General features: G+C 35.6%; 1 protein-coding gene across 2 annotated transcripts in view; it reads right to left on the bottom strand.

The window, feature by feature from the left end:
• Positions 1 to 527: 527 nt before the first annotated feature.
• The window catches only part of NUP107 (nucleoporin 107), a 30,318-nt gene continuing 8,506 nt past the window's right edge, over positions 528 to 22,339 (bottom strand). For both annotated transcript variants that reach the window (XM_026861921.1, XM_026861914.1), the window contains exons 5-28: positions 21,719 to 21,854; positions 21,077 to 21,180; positions 19,089 to 19,216; positions 18,715 to 18,763; positions 17,427 to 17,498; positions 16,883 to 16,971; positions 15,902 to 15,980; positions 14,848 to 14,961; positions 12,634 to 12,724; positions 11,436 to 11,512; positions 10,833 to 10,892; positions 9,556 to 9,701; positions 9,400 to 9,448; positions 8,228 to 8,297; positions 7,666 to 7,784; positions 6,428 to 6,466; positions 5,953 to 6,103; positions 4,832 to 4,938; positions 3,735 to 3,837; positions 3,396 to 3,556; positions 3,077 to 3,202; positions 2,264 to 2,377; positions 1,809 to 1,976; positions 528 to 853 (exon numbers count right to left, since the gene is read on the bottom strand). In XM_026861921.1, the coding sequence (XP_026717722.1) occupies positions 746 to 853; positions 1,809 to 1,976; positions 2,264 to 2,377; positions 3,077 to 3,202; positions 3,396 to 3,556; positions 3,735 to 3,837; positions 4,832 to 4,938; positions 5,953 to 6,103; positions 6,428 to 6,466; positions 7,666 to 7,784; positions 8,228 to 8,297; positions 9,400 to 9,448; positions 9,556 to 9,701; positions 10,833 to 10,892; positions 11,436 to 11,512; positions 12,634 to 12,724; positions 14,848 to 14,961; positions 15,902 to 15,980; positions 16,883 to 16,971; positions 17,427 to 17,498; positions 18,715 to 18,763; positions 19,089 to 19,216; positions 21,077 to 21,180; positions 21,719 to 21,854 (2,460 nt within the window). In that variant the 3' untranslated portion in view covers positions 528 to 745. The remainder of the gene's footprint in view (positions 854 to 1,808; positions 1,977 to 2,263; positions 2,378 to 3,076; positions 3,203 to 3,395; positions 3,557 to 3,734; positions 3,838 to 4,831; positions 4,939 to 5,952; positions 6,104 to 6,427; positions 6,467 to 7,665; positions 7,785 to 8,227; positions 8,298 to 9,399; positions 9,449 to 9,555; positions 9,702 to 10,832; positions 10,893 to 11,435; positions 11,513 to 12,633; positions 12,725 to 14,847; positions 14,962 to 15,901; positions 15,981 to 16,882; positions 16,972 to 17,426; positions 17,499 to 18,714; positions 18,764 to 19,088; positions 19,217 to 21,076; positions 21,181 to 21,718; positions 21,855 to 22,339) is intronic.

Raw genomic sequence — 22,339 nt, forward strand, 5'->3', positions numbered from 1 at the left:
AGCTGCGGCGCCGATCCGCGGGAACCCCGGCCCCGCTGCATCACAGCTCTGTCCTCCACGCTGTCGTTAAGGGACAAGCAGCTGAATGTTTGTTTAGTGTAAACAGCGCCAGAACAAGGTTTTCAAAGAGATGAGAAAATCTCAAACTTGTGAGTTTCCATATACAACCAACTTTTTCCTCCAGTTCGGGACTACACCAGCATTTTAACAACTACACAAGGTAGGTGAGAACAGTACAAGCCCTGAAGAAAAGCCCTTCTCTCTTCTGGAGGGCTGGCAACGGCCCTTTGACATGTGCGCTCTTCCTGTGACATCCCTCTCCTCCAGCCCTCTGCACCTGGTTTCTCCTCCCCTGCTTTCCACACCCTTCCTCCTGCAGTCTCACTCTCCACTGTACCCTGCACTTAGTTCTCCCACCAAGTAATGTTTGCAGTCTAGGGGCAGCTCTTTGGCATGTAGCAAAGAGATTAAAGAGGTTCATACAATCACCATATTCATATAATGACATTTTAGAGAAGGAACAAACGTTTCCTGTTTGTGAAGCACTTTTATTAGAAAAAAAATACGAAAAAAGCTGTATAACAAATATCAGCTCTGAAGTTGGTCAGAATTTTTCAAGTTGAAACCGAAGTCTGAGGGTTGCATTTTTCCTCCCAAGACCAGAAGTTTGTCCAAGTCATGATTTTGCTTTTTTATAACCAGAATGTCCATGTTCAGAAGTTTTTGCAAGTACCTACATGAAATCCTATGACTGAATTTCATATCCCAAAGGATCAAGATCCTGGTCCAGAAGCATCAGAGAAGATTCCCTCAGCTTCTGTAGAAGCTTTCGGAGTTCTTCTTTTGAAAATACCTAAGAATAAAAAAAAACCAACCACATAATAAAGTTATATTTATTTGCAATGAATAGCACTGATATCAAAGTAAATGGTGGTTAAGTTACTACTTTTTCTTCTTTCTCTTTAAGACTGAGAACATCAGACATTTCAGAATGGCATTTTAGTAAAGGACTGGAAGCTAGTAGCAGTATCCGAAACCTGAAGGTAGTCTCAAAATAGCTCTGTCTCAGAACTACTACAGAGATTATTGGTAAACAGCCAAGTTTAATTTTCCTGTTATTGCTGGCAGAGATCTTAAACCAATCGAGATGAATGTATCACATTATTTTTCTTAGCCTTGATGTTTCTTTTCAGATTTCTAATCCTTGTTTGGTTTTTTTTTGTGGCTTTTTTTTTTTTTTTTTTTTTTTTTTTTTTTTGCAGGGAGGGGGGAAGTGTTGTGGTTTAGTGGTGGGGTTTTTTTTGGGTTAGGTTTGGGGTTTAAGTGATAAAGTTTTTTGGGGCTGTTTTTCAGGCTTTTGGAAGGAAAGAAGATTAGGGGTAAATTAAGTGCTTCAAAACAAAACTTACTTACACAGTGTTCTGAAATGTAATGGAAATTTAAAAAATTGAATTACAATTCTACAGTTCAACTGAGAATTGTTTAGGCTGGAAAAGACCTTTAAGATCGAGTCCAACCATTAAGCTTATTTCAATTCAACAGCCCCCATCCAAAAACCAGTAACTGTACTACTCCAAAGAACTGCTTGTCAAAACACCTGCATCATCCTTGGTGTTTCAAAGTTAACTCTCTGATTCCTTAAGTCAGTATACAAGGAAACTACTACTGCAGTGAATGGGAAGAGATAAAGAAACTTATGATGTTAAAGAACATATGGCGTCTTCCTCTCTATATAGAAGGTTTTTCCACAGTCAACCCACAGAGCTTTTAAATGGAAGCCAAGCTGCCTGCAGCTCTCACCAACTCACCGTATAAAGCTTGTGTCTCTCAGAAGCAACCATGTCAGCCAGTCGCAGGCACTCCTGATACTGTCCGGTACTATGTAACACCGTATGCAGTAAAAAGCACATCATTGGCAGACACAGCTTTCGCAGCAAAATCATCTGGTGTGTTCGTTCCGGGTCATCCTCAGCATCCTTACCATAGCAAAATAACATATTAGTATTACAAACATCTACCTTTAAAAGGCATCTCAGCATAACCACGTAATTAGTAGCGTCAGAGGCAAAAAACTGGACTGACCAGCCTAGACTAGACTGTCAGATCTGATTTATATGGTAACTGAAGGGGAATCAATCTGTAATAGGTCATAGCAAGGCCAGAGTCAACTAAACAGAAGTACATCAAACTAAGGATGACAAAGGTACAACTGGGTATAATCTGTGCTTTGTGGTCTGTGCCATGATATAAAAATTAATTTTACCTCTCTAACGTCAACCATCCATCCTCCATCAACAAACAGCAATACATTGTACATTTTCTCTTTCACATCAGCTGTAAGAGCATCCAGAAGGCCTTTCCAAATACCATAATCCATCTGGCAAAGAAACAAAAAATAAACTACCGCAGAACAAGATCATTTCCAAGGCTATTTTAACACAGACTCTTCACATAGCCTGCAACAGCCAGCACAGCTCCAATTAAAATTAGAATCTTCAGCTAATGACTGAAACTTAAGAGGCTGCTGCTAACAGTTATTTCCATCCTTGCTTAATTCCCTGTCCAGAGAGTCAGACAGGTTGCTCAGAAGCAAAGCCACTAGTGAAAGATAATTTTAAACTCATTCTGCCATAAAACAAATACTTATATCAACTGAATACAGTATATTCACACAGGCCAGACATGCAAAAATAACTTTTGGCAAAACAAAACGGCAGCATCTTTTAGAAAAGAAAATACGACAAACACCAGAATAAAAAAAAAAGAGTTAATAGCAAAATCAAGTACTCAGATTTATTAATAACACTGACCATCAACATGTTAGAATGAATATTTACTATTATATTACAATATTATATGTAAAGCTGAGTAATATTAAAAAAGCCATGAGAATTTAATGTGCTGTGGTATTACTGTTCTACTGTCTCATACTATCTCAACATAAAAATAGAATAATTTATAATAGATTTCTTAAGCAACATGAATTAGCAGTTTTCTACTCTGTTTCATTAAATTAAAACTGACTCCTAAGCAAGAATGTAAACGTTTATAGCAAATAACTTGAACTTATACTTACCTCATACTTCTTTTCTTTATGTTCATGGGCCACTTTTTCAGTGAAACTTGCTTGTGATAACAAAGAAGGCTTCTGTGGAGCCGAATTCATATGTTTAAACCATTCATTAAAGGTTTCATGGGCTTCCTGGATTGCAATGGAAACAGTGTTCAGACATTTTAAGCTCATATAATTACAAGAAAGTCATTAAATGCACAGCTATAGTGCATCCAGGAATCAGAAGTTAAATCAAACGGACAAAGCTTCAAGTTTCACCCCCAAGGCAAAGCCACCATTATTTCTAAGTAATAACTTGGAACAGAGCATATTTGAAACTCACCAAATATGCCCGAATACATAAATGTTCCCGTATAGCATTGTCATCTTCAGCTGGAAGTGGAGTATCCATTCCCTGTTCTTCCCACTGGTTATATATTTCTGCTATAGAGTCTTGAGGGATCTTCACAAACACATCTTTTGCAGCTTCATGTTTCTTGGATGCTATGAGAATGCGAACTGAGTATCAACAGCTTTGCAATGTCCATACTTTATTTTTATGAACTGACAAACCCATGCTTTTTAACAGACCAGATTCAAAGTTATATCAAATGTAGTGCCAAGAGCCAATGAGAACAAAAACAACATTTAAAGCATCTACAATATTTGCAATGTTTAATACCCAAGAACTTCCTCATGATTGCATTGCTTTGCTTAAGTGCTTCTGCCCTCTGTGCAGGATCAAATACGAGCCAGTCAATTACATCTATTTTCAGCTGATCCGCCTGTAAAAAACAACATATAGATTGATAAACATTTCAAGCATACAGCCTGTTAGACACATTAAATCTGGTTAATGAAATACACAAGTTTCTAGAGATCTTTGGATAGAATTATGACATAAAAATGAGGATTGCTTTATTCACAACTTCAGTATCAAAAGCTTAGAAAACAATCTCTGCAATCTAGAATAATTCAAAAATCCATTTCTAAGTATTCCCAAGATATTCAGACCAATGGCTGAGCATCAGCTCTCAAAAATTTTTTATGGACTATCCCACATCTTCCTCAAACTTTAATATGAATATGCTGCATAAACATGGTTCATGGAGCCCTTGCTATAATCTTCAGGGGTGTCATCAGCCTGTAATCACAGTTTTCCAGCTCTTGCATTAGATAAACTATCTATTTGGCTTAGAGAGTTTAAACTTTGTACTGAACAGCAAAAAAATTGCCACAAGTTTGCAAACTATCAGTTGCTTTCTAAACAGTATTTTGAATGCAAGCTGTTAACAGTACCTCACTGTCACTGAAGCACTGAGTTGGATCCAGCTGACACTCAATAGCAATGGCAAGGAAACTGCCAACAAAGGCAACATCTGTTGTAGCGAGACTACGTCACTTGAGCACTTCATAAGGTAGATCTGAGAGCCAAAGTATTAATCCTCATAACTCTTAGAGGCTACAATATCATCCTACTCTCAGCTACATCATACTTTGTTATAGAAATTTCATGGGCTTTATCTGCACTTATTGTTTCCATACAGACATGCTGCTCAGCAACATACACCACAGACCAGAAGATCAAGGAGATGTAGAAACGAGTTAGGAATTCATGCAATTCAACTCTTCACTTGTTCACATGGAAAGCCCATTTCCCTCACAGGCTTCTTCAAGGCAATTTTCACCATTGTTGAAAGAGAAATATGGATTATATACAGTAAAACACTCTGCAGTTGATTGCAAACTGGAACATCTGCCCTATTATGGTACACTCACCTCTGTTGTGCCCGTATCTAGCATATGGTCATGGTGACTGAATTCACCAGCATCCTTCTTGCGGATGTTTTCAACAACAGTTTTTGTTATGGTTGCAACATCCAGACCTGGGTTAAGAGATAACTATGTAAGAGCAATCATGAATTCAAACTCTCCACAAAATGAATTTCAGACTCTGGTTGTTGATCTTATTCCTTACCACTAGTAATTCTCCTCAGCCTATTCACACTCACATTGTCAGATTAAATTATAAGCATTTGAGATATGTAATTTATTGCAGGTATTTTAGAAGAATTATATTTGAGGTAACAGAGAACATCAAATATGGGAAAAATGGTAAGACAACAAGTTTTTCAGTCTGTGCTGGGGACCAGCATAGAAATATATATGCTAAGACTGCTGATTCCTACAGTTCTGATGGCAAGACTGTGATTTGACAGCAGTGTACCAGGAAAAGCTCAGAACAGTTCTTTTACAGATGCTTAAGCAGGATGTTTTATTTCTGAAAACTTAGCCAAGTTTTTAAAAGAAAATTACTAAAAAATGTTTGAAGAAAAGTTAGACACTGAAGTCTGCAGTAAATCTATTGCTTTGTGAATTGAGTGGCACAGAGGCATTGTCAAACTGGACAGTGTGCTGCTTCACTGTAGTCCCTTTTAGTTTGATGTATAGACCTGAAAGGAAGCTTACAATTAATGCAAGAAACCCACCACGGCTAAGAACGAACGCTATAAATAAAACAACAACAAATACTCATAACCTCCCTAAATCCAAACAGGTACAATTTTTATAATTAGTTTTCTGAAATAACACGATCATGTCAAGCTTCAGAGCGTGTATTTGAAACAGGCAGCTGGCATTTACTTCCTGCTGTGTTTGGACATAATCCAAAACCAAAAGTGATATTTAGCTTAATTCAGAACAAGAACTGCAATTCCAGGTTAGCTAAAAATCACAGTATACCTACTTGAAGAAGTGATCAGCAAATTAATTTTAATTGAAAAATGAAGAGACACAGGGAGGAAACAATATCATCATTGTAGCTAGGTCTTGCATTAAAAAATACTGAAAGACAAAATAACTCAGGATATAAAATGATAATTGGAGTATCAGCATCTCACCTGCATCTTTTGCTAATTCAAGGCAGTGGTGACGTTGATCACTTTCAGTAACATCTTCAAGAAATAAAGCATACTGAGCAACAGCTAGCTCTGGGGGCAAGTGGCTAACATAAAATGCTATTAAATCTGTGTGCTTCTCAGACATCATCCGCTGCAGAACAGGAAGCAAATATTTAGAAAAACATAATATATTACTCTGTAAAAATATATTTTATGTAAAAACATAAATGTGTAACAAATTTTAGACTATTTTGTTCTGATATAGGAAGATTCTGCTTCTCAGCTTCTAAATAGGGATTAATAAAACTCTCTTTAAGCACTGCTGAGAGAAACTTACATATTAGGCAAGCTTCCATGTATCTCTTGAGAAGAGAGTGTTACAGATCTTTCCATCCTGTAACCTTAAGTCTCCTTTTCTTCCTCCTTTACATCTAAATTACATTAGAAAAAGCAAACTATATTTTCAAAAGCTTACCTGAATGTAGGTCTTTAGGACTTCAACAGAAACTTCCTCCTTATTGCAAACAAATATAAATTCAATTTAAAAATCAGATAATATGGCCAAAAACCCCTTTTACAGGCTACCACTACTATACATACACAAGGTTATTTGTTTATCCCTCCTTCAATAATCTACACATTCAAAGAGGCTCAGCTGGAAGAATGTTTCTCTCTGAGAGTGATTAAAAAAATGTGTTTTCTGACACAAAAATGTAGTGTTGCAAGGATTTTCTTTTTCAGCAACTGGATAACATAGTTTTTGGTCTACATGGAAAACTACTTTTAAAATTGTTTTTCAAATCTTTCCATTTTATCACTGTTTTTAATTGTTATTACGTAAAATGTTGGGCAGACAGATGACTACTGCAGTGTGCTATGCGCACTGCCGTATTACAGAAAATTCTAATGTTCCTCTGTCAAGGTATAAATATCACCTGGCTCAAACAACCAAAGTATAGTCTGAGCATCTGAGACTGCTTTAGTTAAGACTCAAGTGGTTGTTACTGTGAAGAACTACTATTTGAGTTCTGTATGTGTAAATTAAATTAGAGATCTTCATCGAAATGGGTACCTATATGAATTGTACTCAAACATCAAATAAGGAACGTCATTATCAAATATCAAACATGGAACATTAAAATGGTAGAGAAGGAGAGCTTGATGTTACTTGTGATTGCCTTAGAAAAGAGTAATTACAGCTATGTGACCCATCGACATATTTAGCATAAATAGGCGAGGTAGCCAGTAGGCTAAACTTAGTATATATTTTGGGAAAATATGAGAAGTTTCAGCTAGTACCAATTACCTCAAGCAAAAACATCTATAAGCTTACAACAATAGGTACAACTCCAAGGACTGTGTACAATATCAGGTTATGTACAAAGCATCTTGGCTGCTATGAATAAGCCTAACACTGAAGTTTGAGTTGGGTCCTTCTCAATAACAGGCTTATGAGTAGAATCCATCATCCTCAAAAAATAATTTTCAAGCTAAACTGGAGGGGAAGAGGATGCTCTTTTCTAATTTTCTAATGACTGTTGTATTTAGGCTCCGAGATCATCAAATACACTATTTAAGCATGCAGCTCCTCATCAGCCTGGTAGTAATTTGCCGTTATTGTACGTAGTTTATATATTTACACACAAGCATTTCTACTTCAAAGACTAGCTATTGCTATGACAACAAATCAAATATAAGTTTTGTATAACTTACCTTAGTCTGCAGACCCAAAGTGCGGAAAAACAGAATAAGATGTGTCATGAAACGAAGCAGGTGTCCTGGCAGCACACTTCTGTCTTTGGAAAGCCATCTGCTGAATTCTTCCATCAAACCTATAGCCACCAAAGAAATGTCGGTATTAGCCCTATCATGGGGAAAACACACTTACAAAATATTTCAGAATTATGCATTTATTCAACAAATGTAATTTAGCCTCAAAAGCTCAACAAAACAGAACAGCAACGGTTTTGGAAATATTTAGCTGTTTGGCTTAAGCATCTGCTGTATGTATTCTGTCACTTCTCAGAAAAAGTTACAGCAATAGTCTCATATATATTCTGACACATTTACATGATTTCATGAGTGCTTTGAAAACGATCTTGTATGTTAAACTGCAGAAAGTCCTTACAGTTCTTGATTAAAGAAGCAGCTTAGCTTTTAGGTGGAGTTTACCTACTGTGTGCTTCTAAAATCCATTCACATGTAAGTTTCTGGAAAGGTCACTAGAAATAATGTAGTCAGTTGACATTTAGAAATCACTTAGAGAAGAGCTCACCATCCACATCTCCCAGTATAATGAATTTCTGAATCACATGATAGTGTTCTTGGTTCTCCTCTATAACCCTCTGGGAAGAGAAAAAGAAAGTTCAAACTTTGAATATAATCTTATAGCATAATATATAAAAAGTGCAAACATAAATAAATTAAGCAAAGGTTCCTTAGGGGGGAAAAAAGCTATCCTATTTCAAAGGGCATAAAGAGCAGTAGAAAAAGCACTTGCTATCTCAATGTCAAATTACAAGAATATTGACAAACTGGAAGAACGAAACAGAATATAGATCTGTGGAGTTATTACTTCCATGGAAGATATCCAAGACTGAGGGGAGAATAAATAATGATGTTACAGAGAATACATTCTACAAAGTCACAGAAGCAGCAACAATGTGTATAAAACCTTAAAGAAAAGGCCTGAAAAATTTACTTGAGGAAGAAGAGATTATTTTTTTTTTCCCCCCCGGTAGAGGAATTAATGCATGAAGTACAATTCAAATGCACTGTAAAGCTGCCATATGGTGAGGACTGCACTAGAATGGCAAAGGGCACTGGGTGTATCTGTGGCTGACTGCATCAATCTGTAATCTTTCAGCATGTCTTTCTTTGTCTTAGCAAGATGGTAAATGCTCTACATCTATTTCATCAAATAAAAGCCAGTGTAGTTTTAATTTAATCTTCACAAAATTAAAATATAAGTTATATATTCCATCTTAAATAAAGTAAGTATCCCGTGTGTTAAAAGTAACAAAGAAACACAATCTGTTTAAGCAAATATGCATTTAAATTTTGAAAAGCCTGTTTTAAAATATGCACACAAACCTCCTATAAAGAAAACAGCATGTAATCAATCTTTGCACATTTTATCAGTGTTAAACAGTTGATTTACTCTGTCTGCTTTGTATGTGTGACAACGCTTGACAGCCAGCTGTTTCTGTAGCACACCCAGCTAGTTTGGCAGATATGGGACAAGACAAAACTGAATCTTTTTCATCATTAAAGGTGGCAGCATAGAGAAAAATCTATTTGAATTGATAAATTATACATTACAGGTAGAAAACCTAAAATAAATCACTGTGCATGCTTGAGCATTTCGTTAAATACTGTGGTAAAAGTAGAACCTAGTGAATAGTTAAAAATGGTAAAAAGTGAGGAGAAACACTAATTAAAACATACCTTTTTGTCTGTTGCCTGAAGTTCTTCAAAAACTTTTTCTGAGGTCCAGCTTCAAAGTAGGAGAGAAAAGGCAAAAAAATATTACCCTGAATATTCCAAACAGATCTGACAGGCTCCTATGTTCAATGTAGGAGCACAATTTTACTTAAAACTTACTTTGTTTCTAAATAATCTCTAGGGAGTTCTTCCATCTCTTCTGCAGTTATTACTGAAGTTCGTATTTCCTGTTCAACAAGAGTGTCCACCATGACCCTGAAATATGCCCAAACTGTATCTTCCCAGCTATCGCAGACTGGAAGAATCTACATATAAAAAAACAGAGCAAAAATAATAAAGGGACAGAGAACTATCAGAATATGAACATCAACTGTAATTTAGGATCAGATTTTTGGGCACTAAAGCAGATTAATAACCACCTTGAACAGCAGCTTTTCCTTCATCAAAACACGATACAAGAAATCCTTTAAGTGAATAATGCTGTTGTTCCTTGATTATTTAATATCAAAGGTAGTCAATATATCCAGTTCTTCTCTGAATCTTACTCTTTCAGCAGTGAAACCCTGGGACAAGTTCCAGAGAAAACACCGCATTTCATGAAACATTTCTTACAGTAACTTTCAAATTACTGAATTTTACTGAAATTACTGAAATTCAGTGTCATTAAATGTCTCTGGTCTGTCACAAGAAGGTAAGTATCTTCTGTTCTGTAAGTCTGTATAATTTTACAATGCATTTTTTTCCTGTAAAAGAACTAATTTTAAATTTCAGTGAATAAAACCTGAAAACATTCCCTATTCCCACTCTACATTTTCTGAAATTTGTTTTCTACTGGATCATACCAATATGGGGGGGGACGAGGGGACAGGAAATAAAGCTCAGGTAGGAGCTTACCACTAATTACTGTAACAGCAAGGAAACTTTTATGATAGTCTGCAGTGTTCCTCACTGTTCTTAAAAAATTTAAAATTCACTAGTTAGAAGTGGGAGAGCACAAAAGCATCTGGAGGATTACAACTAATAAAAAGAAAAAACTACTTAAAGATAAAAGCACTGTACAGAGTATAAAACCTACTGATAATGAAATTCAGATAAAGAATAATCTTTAGATATACCAACTCATCTATAAGAATATGGTGCATGAACAGGAAAGAGAGTATATAAGCTCTTAAATAATACTAGAAAAGAACTAAAATAACATTAAAACGGTTTGTACTGAAAGTCAGCAGAAATACCATTAAGAAAAGTCTATCATATATTTAAGGCATGTCAATCCTACAAAGAACATCTACTAAAGCAGCAATGTTTGCTATTGTCTTGATTACTAGATCTTTAAAAATACAATAACCAGTAACTGCAGTATTTCTGATACCACTGTCACATACGAGAAAAAATGCACAACTACTAAACACCACTTACTAGGAGGCTTGACATACCTGTTTGAGGTTTCCACTCAGTGCTGCATAGATTGCTCTCTCATATCTATTGAACTGCTCCTAAAGTAAACAGTAAAAAAAGTAACTTTTAATTACAAAGCATATAAATTTTATAGCCAATTTACATTTTATTGCAGATTAATCCATTACAAAATGCTCCATCTAATGGTTTCCAAGAAAAGCTGGAAAAATCACAGGACACACCAGGAGCCAAAATAAGAATGGCAAGTGACTTCCCCTTCACTGGCATCTCCTTGTAACCTATCTGAAAAATTTATATTGACCTGGAAAGAAAGCAACGTTTTTTTCCTTTCTCATTCAATTAAGTCAAGATGAAAGTCAAAGTCAGTATCAGCAGTTTCACTTTCAATCAAATAAAAAAGTCAAGACATTTCCTAAGCCTGAAAAATTGGTGCTGATTATGTAGATTTCTCACTACAAGAGAAGTGAAATACACGTTACTTCAAAGTCCTATTAGAAACATTAATTGCAAATCCTACAAGCAGCAAACACTGAGGGGGTAGGTTTACTTAAAATCATTTTACAGAATTCAGAAAAGTTCAAATTTATATATTACTATCAAGCAAATCATCATTATTTTACCTCTTCAGCCATACGCCAACAACTTATTTTCCAAATGCACCTGTATGGATTCCCTTGAACAGGCTCCAGCTCTTTTCCTACATGCATTAAAAAAAAAAAGAGAAAAAAGAGAAAAAGGTGCTATTAAAAAAAAGAGAAACCAGTAACAAGGTAAAGACTATTTTCCGTTACTAACCCAATTTCAATCCCTTTGCAACTCTTCCCAAAACATTCTGATGCTTCTGACTGGACTGTAAGGTGGCTTTTCTGGGAAGTTTGGTAAATGCACATCTTAAAGTTACAGTATTTTGAAAGCTTAGCTGCTGTCTAGCTTTGAAGAAAATGTTTTTGACTGTACGTTTACATTTTGAAAACACCAAGTTAAGAAGAAAATGAATTTTTGTATCTTAAGGAATAAAACTTCTACAAAATGTCACTGCTTCAGCGCTTCTATTCTGCATTCATCTGCATGAGGGCATGCATCATAGAATTAAACCCCACATAACAGCAGGCTAGGTAGGTATACTCAAAACAAGGCTAGGACACTGGTGAAGCATGAAGATAGAAGTAATAGGCCATCACGATTTTAAAAGTAGAAAGCATTATGCCTTCCAGACCTAGCTATGTACAACACTTAGACATGTTCTTAAATTTTTTGTGAAATCCTGCAATGTCCTGAGCATAAAGAGAAGCAAGGCACTGTTATAAATAGGACTGTGTGCAAGGAACCCCAGAAACAGGGAAAAAGGTAATTTAACAATTTTCAAATATTTTAAAAGCATTTCCTTTTCCTGCACTGACATATGTTGAACTCTGCCCGTACTACACCTTTCTGAAGATGGATATAGAGTCCAACTTTAAGTCTGTAAGCAACAAAATGTTTGCTAGGTGGTAAAAGTCAGATGTCAAAAAAACACAGACTGAGAGGTGTAGAAAGACCTGTCTGGAAATCTGAGACATCTATTTCCTAGTCATTACGCTTGATTTTCAAAAAGAAGGTGACTTTAGCATGTTAAGTGGATTCAGTGAACTCGTACCTTCAATTAAAATATTTTTATTAGTGTTTACATGTTCAACAGACATGGTAAAATATTTTAGATACATAAAAGGCTCTTAAGGTGAAAAGAAAGAGCTATTTCTCTTTGTTACAAGCAGATATTAAGAGAGAGCCCCCTGACCTATTTTTACATCTGTCTCAAGTGCACTTTGAAGCAGGTACCTCCATTTATGTTAGGATCATGATACAATTTCCATCCTTCCAAAGTTGCAGCTCTCCAGGCCTGACCACACCGTTTGCATAAGCGCTGTGCCTGAAAAATAATGGATTTTCTCAGCAACAGACTTCAAGGTAGGAAAACCACCTCCTCCTCCTTAAAAATTTGAACATTAAAATAATGAATTTGTGTAGAGATCTACTAGGCAAAAAATAAACACAAAGAATCTTAAACTCAAAACAACTGAAAGGTCTCAAAGTAAATAAAACATCATCTTTTTCAGTGAACATTTTCGTTGTTCAGCCAGTATTTATAGCTGCTAGCTTAAACAGCTGTTATGCATCCTTCTGGTAAGTTTAGTTTAAGGTGGTGTCTTGTTGCTTAGATGTATAATCCGTTTCTTCACACAGTTGACTTGGCCTTCCAAACCCCCCATGCACTTCTAAAAACAGCAACTCCACCTTTCCCATAATGATATTCAATAATCTATCCACTGGCACATACAGGTTTAATTCAAAGTTATTTTGAACAGCATGGAAAGTAGAACAGAAACTGTACAAAAAAAGCTTGCCTACTATTCTTCCAATTCTACACCCCTGAAAGAAAAAAAAAAAGTCAGCTGAAGATTATCTAGTTAGTCTGACTGGTACTGTTCCAGCACTGACAAAACAGCATGAACAGTGAGAGAAATTGCAATATGCAGTCTTAGCTTGTTTAGCCAAATCCTGTTTTCACACTGGAAGGCTTGCAGACATTCACCCATTTTGGGAATAGTGACAAACAGTAAATTTAAAGAATAGACAATCAAGATGTTCTAGCTTACCTGCTGTGCATTACCTATTGTACAGCAAATGAACAGAGGTTCATTCTTAGTTCAGGGTAAACTCAAAAGTACTTTAACTTACTCTTTCAGTAGCGAATAATCCAATTTATGCTTATCAGTAGGAACATGATAAAAGTGACTGCAGAAAAACTGATGCTGCAAATTTATACACATATTTATACTTGCCCTGCAGCAATATGCTCTTGTGACCACACTATCAGAAAATTAATAGATGTACATCATATTAGAACAGAATACTAGCAAGGAATCATAGTCCTAAATCTATGGTCTTGGGCACAAGAATCTCAAGTCCCTTTTATTCCCCTAATTATTCAAATGTCATTACATATGGTATATATGCCTGGTATCAGTTTCCAGCTGAGGCCTTTAGACAACACCAGAACACAAGTATTTACATGATTAAGTCATGAAAGCCACTTCAATTTCGGAAATCATTATTCAGAACAGCTCTAGGACTGAAAGTGCCTGGATGTTACTCAGCTGAGGATTAAAGCAAAGTATACACATAATATATTCTCTAAGGTGGAGGAAGAAGCATAATTTTGCAAGAGCGTTAATAGAGAATAAAAATTTGATTTTCTAGAATAATCAGTTAAAGTCTATCAGAGTTTTCACTGCTGAAGACCCTGCCAAACAATAAAGAGGGAGGGAGGGAGAGGGAGAGGGAGAGAGAGGGGGAGATTGTTTTAACTAGTAGGAGTAACCACTGTAAATAACTACATTTCTTCTGATGGCAGTAGTAGCCTACAGAGCTTGTACAGCGGTCCCCAGTCCTCAGGCACATCTCCAAATGTGCCATTGCAACTGTTTGTACAACAACGTGATAAAAACAGGCCTGACTCTCTCCCTCAACTCCACTCAGATCATATACCCAAGAGAACGTTACAGAAGCAGACCAAGTAAAGTTTGCTTAATTTAATATGATTCCTAAAAAAAGCATACATTAAACCTGTCTAGTTAAAATTGCAAGTGTATTCTACTCTAATATACCTAGAAGGAAGCCTGTTTAATCCACTGATTATTAGAGATGCAGTTAGGGAGTTCTTTGTAACATTCTGTACATTTGTGTGGCAGTATTTAGTATCAAGCAACTACAGTAAAAAAATACTGACAAACAAACAAAAAATCCAAAGCTATATTTTTTCCATAACATCTATTCTACATCCAAAATTACTTAACTAAATGCAAGATGTTATTAAAATACTAATTTAGTAGTTCATCACTGTCAGTATTGATAATAAAATGAAAATTAAATCATTACAAACCAAATTTAAACAGACATTTTAGTGCACAGCTTTTCGTTAGCTTTAATAGTAAGATTTAAAATTAGTTACACTAGTTAACTAAGAAGATACTATAACTTTCTGCAGCTTACCTCGTCTGTCATTCCAGCTCTGATAAGAGTGAAGAGATACTTCAATAACCTCGCATCATCTTCTCGGTCCAAATCATCAAGTGGCAGTTTCTGTCTTATAGGAGCATCTGGATCCTGCAAGGAAAAGTCACCATCTATCCACACAACACCTACATGCCTCTCCTGATGATTTCCTGCCCTGTTTTATGATTTGGAGTCACTTTATTATGTTGGAACAATCTGTACAACCCATATAAAATCTAGCATGATACCTCCTCGTCTTCTCTCACATTTACTTTATTCCAATTTTGTCATGTTTCTATCAGAATAAGCCATTGCAATTTCTTTATTTACTCCACCACCTTGTTTTTTAACCCAAACTTCTCATCTTCCAGCTCTTCTCACCTTTAAACAGCCTCTCCCCTTCTGCCTCTTTTAGCTACCAGACTGTCTCCTCCTCCACCTTCTAACTGAGAAGGCTTTTTTCACAACAGTTGTACTTGCTTCCATTTAATCCAAACAGATTTTCTCAAGCCAATCAATACCTCAGATCACTCTTGAACTGAATTAGTCTGCTATGACTGCTTTGCTGTCACTGAGACAGTTCATTACCTCCTTATACTGGAGAGTCCTTTCTTTCCCTGACATCCCCCCTATTAGCTCTTCCTACAGTAGCTCTCAAGGAATCCCATCAGAACTTGGTTTCATTGTACTAGTTACTGTATAAAAGATAGCATGCCTTTGTCTGCAAGGGCTTCCAAACAGTTTTATAAGCTTTTCTGGTTAGGAACATGGGTTTGTTTCAGACATAAAAAGTACTAATAAAACCATTTACTTCACCAAATAGACCACAGGTACTTGTGATGAGGGGTGGGGTGGGTGTATGGAAGTGAATGGTGGAAGAAAACATAAGTCCACATATCCCTCAGAACTCTGGAGGTGCCCTGCCTCACAATATCTGTTTTAGATAGCACAACTACTTTTAGATAGCACATCTAAAAAGTGGTGGGCTGTGAAAATAGCATATGTGTCTAATCTATTTTGAAACTAAACCTTATTTTTAAATAAAACTTACCAACTCTGTTACCAGAGCTCGAGAACTCCCAATGTATATATTTAACTGTCGCTGTTTCAGGATATGTAGTGTGTTCTCCCTGAAAAAAGTGAATTTTTTCAGGAAAATTTTTTTAGCAAGCAACTTTTAGTAAGACACAAATATTGCAAAACAGTTTTTGTTACATGGATTATGGTTATAAAAGAGACACACCTGGTTTGGTTGGTTTATCAATGAACTAAATTACTGTTGTGAAAATGCAACATTTCACAAGGAGTACAATATCAGAACCAATTCACATGTCTGATTTATTTCAAAAGCATCCATCATTTCAATTACTGATGTATTCAACTATGTATTGATTTCTGCATGATGAAAGTTTCCCATTACCATTCGCTATAAAGTCAGTTGAGGACAGGAATTCAATTTAGGGTGAACACATAATTCCAAAAGCCTGTATTCACTGGCCATTAAAAGCAGGTTTATTCTAGGCATCTACCATGAAATGTAGTATTTTGGATTTTCGGCTGTAAAACCCATCATTGATAATAAAGATGACAGTAACAGCTTCCGGTGAAGGGTCAATGACACAAAGTGAAATCAAGAAATTAGGCAAAAATTAAAGCCAGACAAAGAAGTGATCACCTGAGAAACACAGAATAAAAATGGTTTTATCCAGTGTAAATAATAGGCTGAGCAGCAGGTGACAATCTCTTATTGTTCCTTACTATGAAAAATCAAATCTGTATCCAGGTTAAGATTAAATTAAGTCGCTTAGATGGTCTTCCTTCCACCCTTGCCTCCCAAAAGCAGTAACTGACTTTTGAGAAGATATACTTCAGCGGATGGGTAGGAAATCTCAATTCTTACATCTAAGAATTTAAAGAAAAGTGAACTGAACAACTTTTTAAAATCTACTTTAAAAGAGTGATTCTGTGTCTGTGCCTGTGAACCTTACACTTGATGGAAGCATGTACACAGTCAAAGAAAGTCTGAACTCACCAATATACAGATTTTGCATAAAACTCAATATTATCAGAGAAGTCCCCAATATCGTCCTTGGCAATGCTCTCTAGCCAATCTACCACCAGCTGGAATAAAATTAAATTGCATTTTTAAAACAAACATGTTACAGTATGTTAACTGTCTTCCTCTCATTCCTGGATCTACTCGTTATCTACATGGTAACCAAAGGCATACACATCCTGAAGGCGATTCCGCTTTCATTTGAAGCATCCAATATGAAGGTTGTTTAAGCACTTGATCTCTATTTCTCACTAGATGCTGCAGTTACTACAGTGCTACTTAACAGTTCATTAATCACCATCAACAGTAACAGATGCTCCAAATGGGAAGAGCTCTCAGCCTTCCATCCTCTCCAAGCTAGCCTGAAAAACATTTCTGATCTTTAGAAATTAAAAGCATTAATTTTGTGCATACAAAGAATAACACACTTCAGTGAATATAAAAGAATATTAGAAACACCTTAAACTGCATAGAGCATTAGTGTTATAAACATTTCAGTGTCTACTGATCTATTTCATACCTGGCTTTGTCGAACAAGTGAATCTTTCTGAAACAAGTTGTCTACGTTCATTTTTTCACTAGCAGTTAAAACCTATTTAAGAAAAAGCTGATTATTATTTCATGGAAAACTTGCCACAAAGCCACAAATACAGAACTGGACACATACTAACTCAAACTTTCTACAAGTTTAATATGCTACCTCTCCCCTACCCCTTTTTTAAACATAGGTAGCAGTATACATCTGGTTTATTTGGATGTTTTTTTTACATCCAGTTACATTAGAAATAATGAAAATGAGATTCAGAATATAATTCACAAATGTATGGTCACAGAAAGATTCTACATAGAAGATCCACTGATTCCACTGACTGCACTCATATTATCCCAAATCCCATTTAGTACTGTATACATAAAAAGGACATTTTCCAAGTCCATATGCACATTTAACATGAAAAAGTGAAAAAAACCCACATAACAAAACAAAAAAAAAACCCAGCCCCAGAATCCTGATCCTTCTATCTGCTCTCCTGCATTAATTTAGCTTTCATTAGACTTGCAACAAAAGGGGAACAGAAGATGCATTTTCCTAAAAAAAAACCCAAACCAGATAGGAGACTGGTTTTTGGCACAATAATGTTTAATTTAACAGTGACAACCTAGCAGTGGGAATTCCAGAAGAAGCTAGTTTATGATTGAGAAAAAAGCAATTGTGATCATAAATTTTATAAAGGCAGAGTCATTTTACTTATTGTTTTGTCTTCCTAAGCATATTTTGGCAGCAAAGGCTGGAAGCACTGCACTGACATAGACAAGAAGACTACAGCTGAAATAGGAATGCTGAAAAATTTGGATTTCTCTTGAGATAAATTGGAATCAGGATTGCAAAAGCTAGACAACTTGAGACCACATGTTGTTCTTCTAGGCAAAGCAAAGTTATCTCTGACCTATGAGAACATTACAGCTACTGATGCAACTTTTAAAAAGGAATAGTTATTTCTAGTGGATTTTCCAAGTGTATGTGGAAAACTTAAGGAATTAAACATAAACTATAATTTATAATATTTTTCACACTAGTATTTTCTCTTTAGAACTGAATTCTTAAATTTAGTTTTCACTATATATGAAATAATTCAATATTTGTCTTAATAAAAATCAAATCAGTTGCATGTTTTGTTCACATTCTTTCAACTTTGATTTCTGAGTGGCTTCAATATTGAGATTATAAAAATAAAACACAAACATTTAGTTTGTATTTAGCTTATTTAGTTTACATCACTTTAAAAAAGCCCCCAGAAGTCCAAGCTTACTGTGATATCAAATGTAGTTTCATCTTCCAGTGCAGACTGTATTCTGTCTCTAGAAATAAAAGTGCAAAATGTTAATGATCAAAATAAAGCTGAAAAAATTAAGCAGAATGTGTAATGAAAGTGCTTAAAAATACCTTTACAAAAATGTTCTGTTAAAAAAAAAATACTAGAAATTGCAAAGGTAATAATAGACCCATTTAACTTTCATTTCTGTAAACTGATAATAAATAGACATACATATCAGCACCTAGTTCCATAAGCAGATTATTAACAGTTATTTAATTACTTCACTCCATATTTCTAAACTCATAAAAAATATATATCCAAGAAAGTCAGCTCAGTGCAAAAACATAATGTGCTTTTCAAAGAATTACCTATAAAGCGAGGACAACAGTCTCCAAGTTACCATCTCCTGCTTGAGAAGCCACAAGACACTGGCAGTTTTTGAAAACTTTTGCTGTCCAGGAGTTGCCCGATAAACTATTTTCCCTAGTATATTCACCTGAGGTAAATAAATTTATACAGTTAATATTACCCATCATTCCATTTTTTTCCTAAGCCATTACAGCAATCTCATCATCCTCAATGCTTTCAAACAACCAAGTTTGATTACCATCTCTTCAAAACAGGTAGATGATACTCTACACCATTAATTCTCTTAATTATTAATAAAAGTAGTCTTAACACAGCCTAGAGGCCAGAAACCAAGAGAGTAGCCTTGTTTTCCAACACACTGTACAAACTCAGGAGAAATACAGTTTATGCTGATAAATGTAAAAGCACCAAAAGACCGGGAGGGAGAGAAGGCAACCACTGAAAACAAAACCAACAAAAAACCAACCACCAAAATCCTCAATTTTTGATATTGATGTATCTGAAAAAAAAGTAAGCCCTAGTGGTATTTGTGACAGCATTTATGCATTTATCACTGCCTGAATGGTACCCTTCCCTTTCTAGCCCTGTTAAATGAGGAAACCCAAATGGTTACCACATAATTTACAGTATCACCAAAAAGAAATTCTGTTATCTTTTCCTTTATTTATTATGTTGAAAACTTAAGACAACAGTTGTCTTCATCAGTAGCTGATTCCAGAGCTCCTACTACCGAGCTTGCCTCAAACTCCTACATTTTAGGAGTACCCAATTAGTTAGACATCAATATATTCATCCGTTCTCAAGTGCAAGGTGAACAACAGATTTGGAGAAAAGAATGAGGTGTACCATCACAATTGCAAGAGAAGAGCATGATCTTCCATTACTTTCCATTACCTCCCAGAAAACATGAAGAGTTCACGGATGCTAGGAGCCACTGAGCTGCTCTCACAGTACAGCTGAGAAGCAGCATGAGAGTTCAGGACTGTTGATCCACTCTCACCTCAAGCCCCATCAGCTACATCCAAGCCAATCCTTGGAGCAGCATTCTTCACTCTACTTTTGTAGGTTCTTGGCAACATACAGTCAACTCCACTCAGTTCCACAGGGCTTAAAACGATCACTCTATATTCCATGATCTTGTAGATGGTATCCATATTGTCAAACAAGAGACTTTATTTTCCATTTCAGCTTGGAAGTTCCACCATCTCACAAAACAATCAAATTCACATTTATTTTCCTTCTCTTGTCTGCTTCCCACTTGGGAACACAACTGTAGCACATGCCTCATTAAACATCTCAGCATTCTCCAACCGAGGCCCAACTACAAATTTGCACAAAACAGGGCTAGCAATGTTCTACCAGGAATGCATTTTCTTAACATAGACACAGGTATGAAGTCTCTTTAAAAATTATCTGCCTACCTCCCTCATTTGTGATCAACACTTATTGATAGAAGCATCATAATTTCCTCCTTTCAAACTGTCAATCCCAGCTAATCCTGAACTGTCAGTCAACAGATAATCATAAAAAACTGTGTTTAAAAGCAGAGACATCTTAAAGCTAACGTTGAGCCCTCTACTGCCAGCTTGTTAGTAACGTAGCAGAAAACTCTTAAAGTATAATTAATTTATTTATACCTGAGAGAAATTAGTATATTTCAATCCAGTTTGTTATTATTAACAACAACAAATCTATACATCTGCTCATGTTTATTGTCACTTAATGCTTGTAGTAATGGCAGCCAGATGACATTTTCAGTATTTAGCAAGCTACACAATGGGTATTCCTGCGCCAGAGTAGTGCATCAAGAAAGAGAGATGCTATTCAATGCTAGCCGTGTTCAGTGACTCAAAAGACTGTAACCAGCTGGAAGATTTAAAGTATCTATGTTAAACACTGTGACTTCTCATCTTAAAGAAAAATAGCAATACTCCTTTGGGAAGGGACTATAAAATAAAGTAAATAAAAAACCAAGCAAACTACTTGCCTGACTGCTACAAATACTTTCATACTCATCCACAAGATCGAAAATGGTAGTTGATGTATGCTTCAGGAAGCAATGCAGAAAATCTGAGTACATGCTCATAGTAGCTAGAACAGATTTAAAAAGAAACAGCCATATTAATCAGACACAACTTGGTAAGAAACAAGCCAACAGAGTAAATAAATAATAAATAAATCATTCTGATGACAAGGCATCTCATCTTTCATAACTAAATGAGGACAATGATGGTATGAACTACTGATATCCCATGAAGTCAGAAGAATTTATCAGCTAAGACATTAAGATACACAGAAGCTGTAAATCAAATAATTCTAAAACTTTTGCTGTAAATCTGTCATCTGTGAAAGTTTTAACAACAAACTCATTTGCATATCTTCACAAAACTAATCCACCTTGTGTCTTACATCACCAGAGCATCTCGTTTGTGCCATCAGCTCCCACAGAAAACACAAACTTTCAAAACCTCAGTAACTGGAAGAAATTAACTTCCTGAACTTTTTAAATGAGACTGTTTTTGACAAAAAAAAAATATTAGCAGAGTAATACAGAGAAAAACCTGTATATATTTACATCCCACAAATAAAACGTGTGGTCAACTATTATGAAAACTTCAGATTGTCTCACCAGCTTCCCCAGGATCATCCTCACGCAATAGTACAGCGCTCACAGTGACATCTTCTGTCATGTTGGACATGTCCAGATTTACAAACATTCCTGTCTGCTGAGGTGAGAGTGCCATTGTCCAGCTACTGTCATCCAACTAGAAGCACAACAAGAACATAAGGAAAATGAATAGCAATCTCAGGTTATTACAAGACTAGCTCCAAGTTTTTTTCTTCTATATGAATGGTATAAACAAAATCTTAAAAAACTAATAGTGAAATAAATGCTGTTAGATTAGGTGCAATTATGCCTTTAACAAACAGCTCTGGATAGATAAATTTTCATCTGGAAAAAGGAAATTCTCATTTTATTTTTTTTTCCATGAAATAAATAAAATAGAAACTAATCTAGTAAAACAGTCTACTTTAAAACACCATGTATTACTTTTCACTTTAAAACAAATAAATCACTCTAAACTTTCACATTCTATTATGCTAAATGTTTGTCATTCAAAGGAAAAAGAGACTAACACTGACTAGGTTGTAAAGCAGCTGTGAAAAGTTAAGCAAAATAGTTAAAATTTGAATCAGAACCATTTCAACCTTCTTGGTGAATTGCTTAAAACCACTGGATGAAATGAAG

Source organism: Athene cunicularia, assembly GCF_003259725.1.
Source record: "Athene cunicularia isolate RWA chromosome 1 unlocalized genomic scaffold, athCun1 chr1_part2, whole genome shotgun sequence".
Taxonomy (NCBI): Eukaryota; Metazoa; Chordata; class Aves; order Strigiformes; family Strigidae; genus Athene; species Athene cunicularia.